The 12268-nt window shown below is 37.1% G+C and overlaps 1 protein-coding gene across 4 annotated transcripts in view; it reads right to left on the reverse strand.

The window, feature by feature from the left end:
* RUNX1T1 (RUNX1 partner transcriptional co-repressor 1) overlaps positions 1-12268 on the reverse strand; it is a 167942-nt gene that overhangs the window by 59159 nt on the left and 96515 nt on the right. For 3 of the 4 annotated variants that reach the window (XM_027776169.1, XM_027776168.1, XM_027776170.1), the window contains 2 exons: positions 6305-6442; positions 3394-3635 (listed from right to left, as the gene is read on the reverse strand). In XM_027776169.1, the coding sequence (XP_027631970.1) occupies positions 3394-3635; positions 6305-6442 (380 nt within the window). Of the gene's footprint in view, positions 1-3393; positions 3636-6304; positions 6443-7971; positions 8053-12268 lie in introns of those variants that run through there. The other variant, XM_027776171.1, reaches the window with a different exon arrangement.

The raw sequence follows: 12268 nt of genomic DNA on the forward strand, positions 1-12268 counted from the left end.
ACTGCTGGAAGCATTCTTCTGGATTTCCAGCTTGCATTCTCTCTGTCTACCAAAGCATCTTTGCTCATACTGAGCAGCCAAGTCTAGGTAGGCTGATGAAGCCAAGGAAAAGGCTTAAGCCTTCTCTGAGTCACTGGATTTTATATGGGGTGAAAAAAATCCCCCAGTTATCAAAAACATTCCATTTGTCCTAGAGGCCATATGTATTGCTCAGCCCAAAGACACAGAGCAAAATGACACAAATTCATTCCTAACCTACCCTGTATAAGTAAACAAGCTCAAATACTCAGGCTGTATATTCTACATAGGTAATGTGTGTTAATAAAAGGATCTATTTCTAGACAACTACCTTATGGTAGAGATATTGAGTAAACTAACCATATTTTGACTCATTTCCTTACTTCCTAGGCAGAATCACAACTTCAGGGTCAACTTCTTCAGTCACTGAAATCATACTGATGACTGATGAAATATGGGTACCTGCAACCTAATATTGTGAGAGCATCACCCCACTCACTTTTCCATGCTACTCTTTTTCTTTTATGATAAAATACAGGGATACCAAGTTCTAAGGTTTTCAGATCCCCAAACTTAATCATCTTCAGAACAAACTAGGAGTAAAAACCAATTTCCCACTTGTAACAACAAAGGAAAGAGAGTTTTGTTCTCTATCATTTTATGTGTATGGCCCATTTTCTAAGAGAGAGTACTTACTAACACTTTTCTTAATTTCACCTGTGTAACAGCATGATGGGATCCATTATGATTTAGCACTTGAGTTCAAGTGTCAGGCCTGTTGCTACGTTTTGATTGGCCTTATATATTTCACTTAAGCTCTATAAGTCTCAGTTTCCTCATGTGTAAAATGTGTATAAAACTCACTCGACTCCTTCAAAGGTTGCTTAAAACAAAAGTCTGTTCTCTATCCAGTCCCTTATCAGACAAACACTAACTGTCTATTATAAACAAGTATCATTAAGCAATGTCTTCCCCTAATTTCTCTCTATAAAGCTGTTAGACAAATAAATATATTTAGAATGTATGTCATGGAAAAGTAGGCCCCTTAATGTATAGAGTAATCTACTTAAAACTGCCAAGCTTTTCTACATTTTAAGTTATAGAATCACTATGAATAAAGAACATTCAGTGGGGCTAGCAGGTGGCATGGTGGTTAAGGATGCTGGACTCCCACATAGCCGACCACGGGTTGAGTCCAGACCTGGTGGCTTCCCTTCTCACTTTCTCTCTCTCTCTCTCTCTCTTCACTCTGTCCCTTTCTGACCAAATAAAATTTTAAAAATAAAGTTAAAATAATTCTTAAAAAAACACATTGAATTTGAAAGGTAGTTTCCAAAATTCCTCTTCTTACTAAAATAGCACATTCACCATTTACTTGATACAATTACTACTTTGTCTTTGTTTTTGTGGTTCTTTAGTATATCTTATTCACATGTCAAAAGTTTATTAAGTAAAACTCAAGGATGAATAAAAAGGAAAAGATAAGTGACTGAGAAAGTAGCTCAAGTGTGCTGACATACCTCTGTCACAACTACATCCTGTCTGGGAGGTGTACTAGGTGTATGTGGCTGATAGTTTGTGGGAAATTAAAGTCTTTTGTTCTTGGAGTGGGAAAGAGAGGCAATTAATGGCTAAAAAATGAATTACAAAATGCCTGTCAAATGTGGGATATAATGATCCGAAGCAGTCTTCTACACTAATCTTTCCCCTAGGGAAAAACACAATTTGCATGGCTTTGCCCAGGACAGGCCCACGTAATAAATCAAATAATCTATTATGAGGAAAATGAAACCACCGTCCCATCCAAATTTCAGTTCCATCATAAGGCTAGATGATGAAATGACTCAGCTTCACCATGACGCGGTTTGAGAAGATGGCCTCCTTAAGTACTAGAAAATCCTTTACTTCTAAAGAAAAATCACAACAGGTTGGCCCCATAGCCTAGTGATTAATGGTGCCAGATCCCACATGGTCGACTGCGGTTCAATCCTGGCCCTAGCAGCTAAGAAAACTGCTGTACACATGTGAGTGTGTGCCCCAAGTCCTGCCAGAATGGAGAAAGAGAAGAGAAAGGATTGTAGCCTGACTATGCCCCATTGGGCAGTGCTTTCCTCCTCTCTCTCGTACCCTCTCTGGTAAGTACATGTGCCTTCTGGCAATTAAGAAAGAACAAGAGAGATAGAAAGAAAGGAAAGAAGGAAGGAAATTGCAATAAACTTAAAGTGATTTAGGGTACACAAAAAGGATGTATGTTTTAATTTTCAATGTGATAATGTAGTATATGATGCTATAATCAACAGTTCTATTCTCAAATTAATGGTTTAAGTAATTCTCTCTACAGCAAAGATTTGTTTTATTTTGCTTTTTAATCAATTAGTGGTTACCAGAGATTAGGAGTAAATATGAATAGGGCGTTATTGTCTTATGGGTACATAGTTTCAGTTTGGGTTGATGAAAAGTACTGAATATATAAGGGGACATCTATACAACATTTAGACATACTTAATGCCACTGTACTATACACTTAAAAATGGTTAAAATGGCAAATTTTATATTACCACAATTAAAATTTGTTAATGTTATTTGCATTAAAAATAAAGCTACATAAGGGGCCAGCCAATTTCACAGCAGTAATATCGCTGGACTCCCACATGAGCAACCATGTTTCAACTCCTGGACCTCGTGGCTTGAAACTCATGCCAGGCATGTGTGCATGTGTGCCCAAGATCCCAGGAAGAGAATGGAGATGAAAGAATTCTGTCATGGTTATCCCTTCTAGGGGATGATTTCTCACCTTCCTTTTCACTGTCTCTCTCTTTGGCAAGCACACATGCCCTAAGGCAAAAACCTCTAAACAAATAGAATAAAAAATAAATAAAACTACATAAAAGAAGAATGTGTTACTTGTTATAAATTCTTGTTCATCTAGGCAATGAAAAATTTCCCAAAGCAACTGAGTTCAATGGAACACCCAATTAGATTAAATGAGTCATAACATAATAAAACCATTTTATCATTATTAAAAGCCACTAGCCATACCAGGAGAGCATACTTACTGAAATATACACATGTACATACAACTATAGATATGTACATATACACATATATATACATACACAAACACACAATGTTTATTCCCAAGATAAAAATAAATTTGTGTAACCATAGTGTTATCAATTACATAGAATACCTGGCGTGGGTCAATACATAGAGCAGAATTAAAAACCTTGTTACTATACAATAAGCCCACAATCTCCAAGTATAAAAAGTAATATATAAAAAAAAAACACAGTAAAAATAAGGTCTGTATTTCGAGAATCAATCCCTATACACTCTCCCTGACCCGAGGAAACTGGATTGATTTTATTTACTTACCACCAGTCCTAGTACGAGAGTGCGGACTCTTTCTCCTATCTCTGGTGAAATGTCATTGCCAAACTGCTGCAGGGTTGTGAGGAACCTTTTCAGCTTGCTGAGTTGCCTGGCACCACAGGCTGGAGGCAGCTGTTGATTCGCCAGAGAAGAGGACGAGGAAGAGGAAGGCCCATTGCTAAAGCCATTTGGCGGTGAGGGGGCGCCATTCAAGGCTGTAGGTGAATGGCTAGTGCCATTTGTTACTGTCAAGGGCACCAAATAAGAAGGAAAAGATAAACATCCCAAGAATATGCACAACGAAAAAAGGAAATCACTGCCAAGTACGTTTCCTTCCCTTTAAATCCAGTGGTTTTTAATTTTTTGAATGTTGGGACTTTTATAAAATGCTTCAACTTCATGGGATCACCATGTACTCAGGTACTAATAACTAAATGGTCTCTTCTTCATACTGAGTTATGGTATTCTGCACAGAAGCTGATAATAAATAGAGTCTGCTGTAACACAGGGCCAGCCCTGCCTCCCATGTGCACATACGCACATATGCCAACCACCTGAAATGTTTCAAACTTAGAACAAACAGCTTTGAATGTCAGCCTTTTGTCACAGGCTTACATCAATATAACAGGACTATTCCTTTCTAAACTGCTCCCCCAGAGAAAGTGTACATTTGGTGGAGACTAAATTTATCACTGAACATTTTTAATCATGTTTTGTACACACAACTGACAGCTGTGTTTATAGAAATAGGGCTTTCAAGTTTTAACCTTATACCACCCAATTAGAAGGCTATTTTCTCCCCCTCACATTTCTTAACCACTTCTTTAGGGAAAAATGTAAATTTTATGTAAGAAGCCAAAAATGAGTATGGTATTTATCAAGGAGTTATTTCAAGAAATCCAAAGGGGACACCTCAGTCCAACCAAAAGTGTAGATTGACAATAATTCAGTAAATTTATTACCAGTAACATTTATTCGAACATAAAGGTAACAATCGATAAGAACCAGGCCAGAAAATTTTGCATAATTCCCATTAAAGAAAAATATTAATTTTATCATGTTAAATCAATATAATTTGACAAATTGACCCTTATCAAAGTCATCTTTTAAATAAAGTTTTGATACATTACCTTCAATAATATTGGGTTGTCATAAAAGTCATGACACGTTTTGTCTATAACTTTTGTGACAGTCTAATAGTTTAAAGTTGTTTTAAGGATGTTACTAGTTTTTAAAGTTTCATTTCAAGACAATAAAATGGTTCTCTTGTCCCAAGTGATTACCAAAGCAACCTGTCAAGGGATGATAACTCTCCAGGCCATCTCAGAGGACACATATGCTTTTATGGTTCTGGGTGGTTTTAGGTAACGACAAACCAAATACAAGATGACAGGGTTACAACTCGGCATGTCACAGTCTCCTGCTCCTTACACATTCAGAAAAAGTCTTTTAAGTAGCCGTGCAATACTACATAAACAGCCCGGGATGTGTATTTTGCTGATCCTTTATAGTCCCTTGGGTCTATTTTGTCTGTTAGTTATTTTTCATTCATATGGATTTCATGGCACGTGGTCCGTAAATAGTATTATCTGCAACAGATAACACATTTTCGTTTCACAAATCCTGGATGGCACTTTTAACCAGGACTTTGAGATTGATTAAAACAAAGCTCCCCACTACCCTTGTTGGAATATACAGGAAAAGAAGGGAAGTTGCCATTTTATCAGAATGATCTGTCTTTACATTGAACAATATAGAAAGCAATATAATTATTTGACTTAGAACACTGAACTTTAGCCAAGTGGGGTGGAAGAAAAGTTTATCATAAGTCTGACAGTTTCTGGGTCTATTCCTAATGGCTAAGGGAGCTGGATCTCACATGGCTGACCAATGGTTTGAATTCAAGCCTTGGTGTCTTGAAAAATATGAAAGATGTAGATGTATGTGTGGACAGGACAGAGAAATGGAGGAGAAAGAGTTTAGTATGGCCCCACACACCATTTAGGGGAGCTTTCACACCATTTAGGGGAGCTTTCACACTCTCCCTCTGTCTCTTTCTGGTGAGCACATGTACCTTCTGGCAAAAAAAAAAAAGACAGGGTCGGCAAAAAAAAAAAAAGACAGGGGGAACAGTAGTTGGTATGGTGGTTGAGGCGCTGGATTCCCACATGGTTGACCATGGTTCGAGTCCCAGACATAGTGGAATGAAACTCAAGTCAAGTGCGTGTGTGTGTGTGTGTGTGTGTGTGTGTGTGTGTGTGTGTGTACAAAACCCCGAGAGGAAAGTGGAGAAGGGATTGCAGCATGGCCATATTCCCTGGTGGTGATTTCTTGCTTTTTGTCTCTCTGTCTCTCTCCATCACTCCAGTTAGCACACATGCCCTGAAGCAAAAAAAGCTGAAAAAAAAAAAACAGTCTGACAGGGTGAAGACCAAAAATATGGTACGTTTTTCAAAAAGTTTTTTGTATGAGAGTGCTGCGTATAGCAGTGTCCTTTTCAATGTAAGGAAATTCAATTTTAATACTACTTGTAACTATTTGAAACAGAATAAAGTTGTATTAGAAGATTGGAAGTAACCTAGTTGACCATGTGAAATAAAGCCTTTACATTAAGTCAAATGCAAACTTACAGTGGTAACAACTGGAGTTGCGCACCAAATTCGGTGTTCTTCATTTGCTAAAATTACAGCAGACTACACGTTGAAGCCATAAGAAAAAGGAAGATGCATATTGGCACTCATATAAATTAGACCTAAGATATGATAATTGTGTGCTTAATACCTACTCCATTGGTGAAAAAACAATGACCTTTTTGGCTTCATTTCTGCATGATATTTTGATGCTTTGATTTGTTATTTGTAGAAGAAAATTAAACTTCAAACCCTAAATCTGAAATTCAGAAAAGAGTACTTACAAGTTGTCGGTGTGAATGAACTGGTTCTTGGAGCTCCTTGAGTTGTCGGGGGAGGTGGCATTGTTGGAGGAGTCAGCCTAGATTGCGTCTTCACATCCACAGGTGAGTCTGGCATTGTGGAGTGCTTCTCAGTACGATCTGGAGGATGCCACCAGGAACATGTTATTTTACTCCTTAAGCACCTCAGTTTTTCAAGTGGGGCTTATCTTTTTTAAAAGCAAGTGAACAGAAGAAATTCAACATCTCCTATCAATAAAATATGCTTATCTACTGAAGTCTAAATCAGGATTTTATCATCCAAACTCCACTTAAGAAGGTGCAGCACAGATGGCAGGACCTCATTTGTAACTAGGTTATATTATGTGCTATTGTTATTTCTAGCTTGGGCAGATGCTACCTGGTAGTGTTATATGCAACAGCACAACTTCACTCGAAGCTGAAGCCAACATTAGCAAGAGGTAGAAAATAGACGAGGAAGTATGCTGATAATGAGTACCTTGTGACAGCTCAGAAATAACAAAACCCTGAAGTCTGCTATGTAGGTGAGATACTGGCAGAAGCCAGTTCTTTGTGATGATTTTCTATAACACCTCTACTGCTTGCTTTCCATGCTTAGTTTTCTAGGCTATTCCATGAAGCAGGCCATGTCTCCCGACATACCTTTCACTTCATTTTTTTCTGTCCTGTTTTAAAAATCACCACTACATAAATATCATATGGTACACAATGATGTTAAACTATTATTTACTTAGAGCGTGTGAATTTATGACCCACCATTTAAAAAATATGAGGCCAATATCAAATAATCCCAAAGAATATTAACAGCCTAACCTGTGAACTAAAAAGAACCGAAGATACTACTGTCTTTTCATGAATATGTGACAGATATGGAAAAATTTTTAATGACCTAATAATGCATATTTTTACTTCAGAACTATTTTCTCCTAAGTGTACTTTTCTCTTGAAATTTTGAACTGTTTTTCTTGGTCCAATCTACTTATCAGAGTCACCTATCTACAGTAAAAGTGAAAGGTTTATTTTCGTTTTGAGATGTCTCTTATAGCCCTAGACATAAATGTCTTATACCTGGACAATTAGAAAAGTGATATAAATAAAAAAGAGTAGGCCTTTTAAAAATATTACAATAACCATGGTGAGAAATTCTCAAAACTACTTAATAGCCAATTATTAAAAGAAAGCAAAAAGTCCAAATTGCTACTATCACAATTCTAAATCTACCTCATCTTTGTTCAAAGCAATTTCTTAAGACTGGCATTGCAATAAAACACAACATGTAAAAACTAAAATTATGCTGGTACTATATTAGGGAAAATGTAATAAAAGAATGAAAATCAACATTCTAATATGAGCATTTTGCATGATGATTCAGCTAACAGCATCAGTTAACAGTTAACAGATCTATTTCTTCATCTCGACTGCAGGGAGAATACCACTGAATGTCCCTAGAGTGAATCAGTGTTATGAGTAAAATGATGGTAGAGATACACATGGAGATATTGCTTCCTTTATCTTATTGATAAAAACTTGTCTCGTATTGCTATTCCACAGCATTTAACAACCAGTATCAGTAAGTCAGTTATTGTACAAAAACACAGAAGTTAGCTTAAAATTGCTTCTTCAATACATTCATCACACGTTCTACTCACCTCAACCAACCTCAGCAACAAGGGAATAAATAGTGTTCCGCTTATGTTACAGCTGAGGGAAGAGGTGCAGCAGCAAATACAAGTCTCCCTAAATAAAGGCAAATATTTCTGTCATGCCAAGGAAGGAGGGAGAGGGGGATGCTTGCCAGAGTCGGCTGGGAGATAACAGTGGGAACTGCTGGTCCATCTGGTTTTCATTCTGCTAACACTCACACAGAGCTGTTAGAGAAGGCAGTCCAGATACACAGATTTGAAGCACGTGGTTGCACAGACAGAGAAAGGAAGAGCAGAGGGGGAAGGGGAAGTGGGAGTAACAAAAAATAAATAAAGCAATAGAAGTGAAAAGAAGAAAAGAGGAGAAAAGCAAAACAGAGAGAAAAGAACCTGAAGGAAAGAAAGTTACCCTCATAGCTTCTTATACCTCAGCAGTGAACGCCACATGTCAATGGGCATAGCCCCCTACCTTACTCACCCTAAAGTAATTAAAAAGCAATACCTAACTTTCAAACATGTCCTAAACCCATTTTTCTTTCTGTTTTAAATAGCCCACCTTAAGAAAAAAGGTCATACATGATCAAACTAACCACAAGTTTCCTCTTAAATACAAACTTGAAGATGACTAATAATAATCTTAGTATTTTTATCCCCTTCTGCCCCAATTTTAGAAAGTTCTTGGCATATTCATAAGTTTTGTATGATGGCCTTTTGAATATCTTTCTTGATTCACATTTGCAATATAACTCCTATCCAGAACCACAGCTACAACAATAACATTGCCATCAGAGATGATTTTTTTAATTCTTAAAATGTCTTTAACATCTGAAGAATTATAAATAACTACTGAGCCAATGCATAGTACACCATCCTACTTCTAGCAGAAATATATGCATTCTCAGTGAAATTGATGTGTAAGTATGCGTAAGTAGAATTTTTTATATTAGCCAACTTTCTATGATGGTTAGCTTAGCTCTGATCAAATGGAGCTCCAACCCAGAGGTCCTACAAACTGAGACAAAGTGGGACCATATGTAACTCATTCTGTGCTGTTCACTGCAATCAATCCAGGATGGAGATAGATGGTGAAATAACAGGCCAGGCCTAATCCATACACACACAAAAACCCTCTGGAGCAGAGAGATTTAAGATAAATTCAGAAAATGTGTTTCAAGTATGCTGAGCTCTGTTGCATTTGTTTTGGATTATTTAACATTTTTTTGAAATATATATTCTTGAAACTTTTACAGCAAAAAGCATAAGAGCTATGATTTAACCACAGAAGCATTTTACTCCATTTCAAATTAGAGGATATGGTAAAACCAATATTAAGTTATAATATTTCTTATGTAACTTTTTTAAATTCATGAAAATTATACTGTTCTGGTATGCTGGTACATCATTTCTATTTTTTCACTGCTGTAGGGGAATTCTGATGTTTATCAAAAGACTGACACAAATTGATAAAAAAAATAAATAAATAAAAAGGAGGAAGAAGAGAAGAAAGCAAGCAAGTAAAGGAGAAATGAACAAAAACAGCATCAAATCAGGTAGGGGAGGTAAGTATACTCAAAAAGAACTGACATTGCTTCTATCTTAATGATTCACACCACATCTCTCACTTGGCAAATATCCAACACATATGTACCAAAGATGGCTGACACATGGAAGAAAACATGGCATATATAAGTAAATTACTGATGCCATTTCAATATCCAATTTAATGTCAGGGCCCTCTAGAAGTGGTATGTTTTAAATTTCCTCTTTTTTTTAAGTAAAAAGAAAGGTATGGCATAATCTGACATGGTACTTATTTTACTTTTAGTTAGTTCAAATAGTTCCAGATGTGTTTTTTAAGGTACGAAAAAATAGATATTCTACATTATCCTTGTTTACATAAATTCTAGAGACATCAAGTGTGAAAATACAGGACAATCAGTATTGGTTGGTGCTACAGCTTTTTCTATCAATTATAATAGAACCCTTAGAGCTGTGGTAGATTACAAGACACCTCTTGAGCAATTAGTAATTAGTAAAGAGTAAGTCATACCTGTGTATATGTTAGTTGAGGAAGCTAGAAGCTACACATTAAAGAGTATCAAGCCAAAATTGGATGAATACTACTACTAGGGAATCAAAAATGTGAGCCAGCTACTGGCATGGTGGTTGAGGTGGCTGTATCCCATATTGCCAACTTCATAATTCAAATCCTGGACATGGCAGCTTGAGAAACATGTGGGTGTATATGTGTGCATGTTCACAATCCTGAGAGAAGAATGGAGGAGAAGGGACTGTAGTGCGGCCATATCCCCTGGTTTGGTGGGGAGGGGAGTGATTTCTCACTCTGTCTCTCCCTGACTAGCACACATGCTCTACAGCAAATTATAAATAAGTAAACTAGAGAGGAATACAATTGGGTATAGAATTTTCATTTACATTTCACTGAAAAGACAGTAGATATAGTTCTGACCACAGAGCCATTTAGGAATGATCCCATCCACAGACTACAACGACAGTAATGGTTTGTCCTGTCTCCCACCTAGCCTCCGCACTCCCCTCATGAGCACTTCCGGGAATGTGAACTCCTGCTCCAAACCCTTTGACAAAGCCTGAGAATGAGAGTCAAATGCTAACATTTGAAGTATGATGGAAAGATACAGTGGAAGGACACTGGCATGATAGAAAAATTTCCACGACAAACTTGGTTTCAAATGTAGACAGTGTGGACCACTAGTGGAGAAGCCCACAAGCAAATTAGTTATCCTGAGCCTTTATACATCATTTTAGAAAAAAAAGATATTATCCTCTTCCTTCTGGGGATGTGGAGAGAGGTTAAAATGAGATAATGTGTTCTAAAGCCTAACATGGTGCCTACTTATATTATGCACCATAGTTATAAATATCATTCTCCTGTGCCTGCTCTTCATAGTCCATCCCTGCCTTTTTCCTCAAGTTTATACTCATGCAATACTGGGCACCTTGATGTCCCCTGCATTTTCTGCCTTTCTTTTTTATGTTGTGATTCTTTCATTTAGAATGACTTGTTTCACCCTGCACCTACATTGCTGACCTTTATACATCACATGATCTCTTACAACTTTCCTCAATTGCCCTGGGCACCAATCATATCACATGATCTCTGCCTGTATTTTAGTATTTATTACAGCCCATTCATAGGACAGTTGTGAACATGTACTATACACCAACAAGTGAAAATGGTAAGCAATCTAAAGACAATATATTTTCTCAATTCCTCCTTAGGAATATATTTAACAAGTATGTACAACTGTGGTTCCCACAGGAAAGATGACTACATTCCTAACTCTGGTAAATCCATTTCCTCAAAGATATCACCCCTAATTTTATGTCAAAACAGAAACACATACCATCACAGAAGCATAAAAATATATGTAAAGAAAATGGAATGCAATAGAGAAAGATACCAGAGACCTGATATTTACTTCAACTCTACAATCAATTGATGTAGTTTTAGGTAAGTATAAAAATTATCTCTCACTGATATCTATCATCAGTGTCCCCACCCCAAAATTCACATGCTGAAACTTAACTACCAATGTGATAATATTAAAAAGTATGAACTGGAGACCAGCAGATGGCATAGTGGTTGTTGCTAAACTCCCACGTAGTCGTCCGCAGTTTGAGTTCAGGACCCAGCAACTTAAAACTCATACCAGGTACATGCATGCTCAAGATCCAAAGAGGATAATGGAGGAAAAGGAATTGTGGCATGACCATCCCATTTGGGGGGTGACTTCTCGCTTTCTGTCTCTCTCTATGTCCAGCGAGAATACACACCCTATAACAAAAATCAAAGACTTTAGGAGGGATTAATTCTATATAAAAGGGCTGGAGAATACTAGTTAGATCCTCTTTGCTCTTCCATTTCTTTGGCCATCTTAGGACACAGCATTCCTGAAATAAGGCACCATCTTGGAAGCAGGGACCAGGACCTCACAGACATCAAACTTTGCAGTACTTCGATTTTGGACTGTCTGGCATCCAGGACTGTAAGAAATAAATTCTGTTGTTTATAAACTACTCGATGTAAAATATTTTGGTACAGCAGTATAAACGAACTAAGACAAGATGTTTTATATATATTGTTATTTCTGAAAAACAAATCTGATTTTATCTATTCTCAGATCTAAAATCTTGGAGAGAGATACATGGTCTGCAAAATGAAACATAAACTTTAAATTAGCTCAGACACTGTTAACTTCTGCTCATACCCCTGGGTCCTTTCTTCCTTGCAAGAGAATCCTGATTTTGTTCAGGTACTCAC

The sequence above is a fragment of the Tupaia chinensis genome, unplaced genomic scaffold, assembly GCF_000334495.1.
Source record: "Tupaia chinensis unplaced genomic scaffold, TupChi_1.0 Scaffold000636_1, whole genome shotgun sequence".
In the NCBI taxonomy this organism is placed as follows: Eukaryota; Metazoa; Chordata; class Mammalia; order Scandentia; family Tupaiidae; genus Tupaia; species Tupaia belangeri.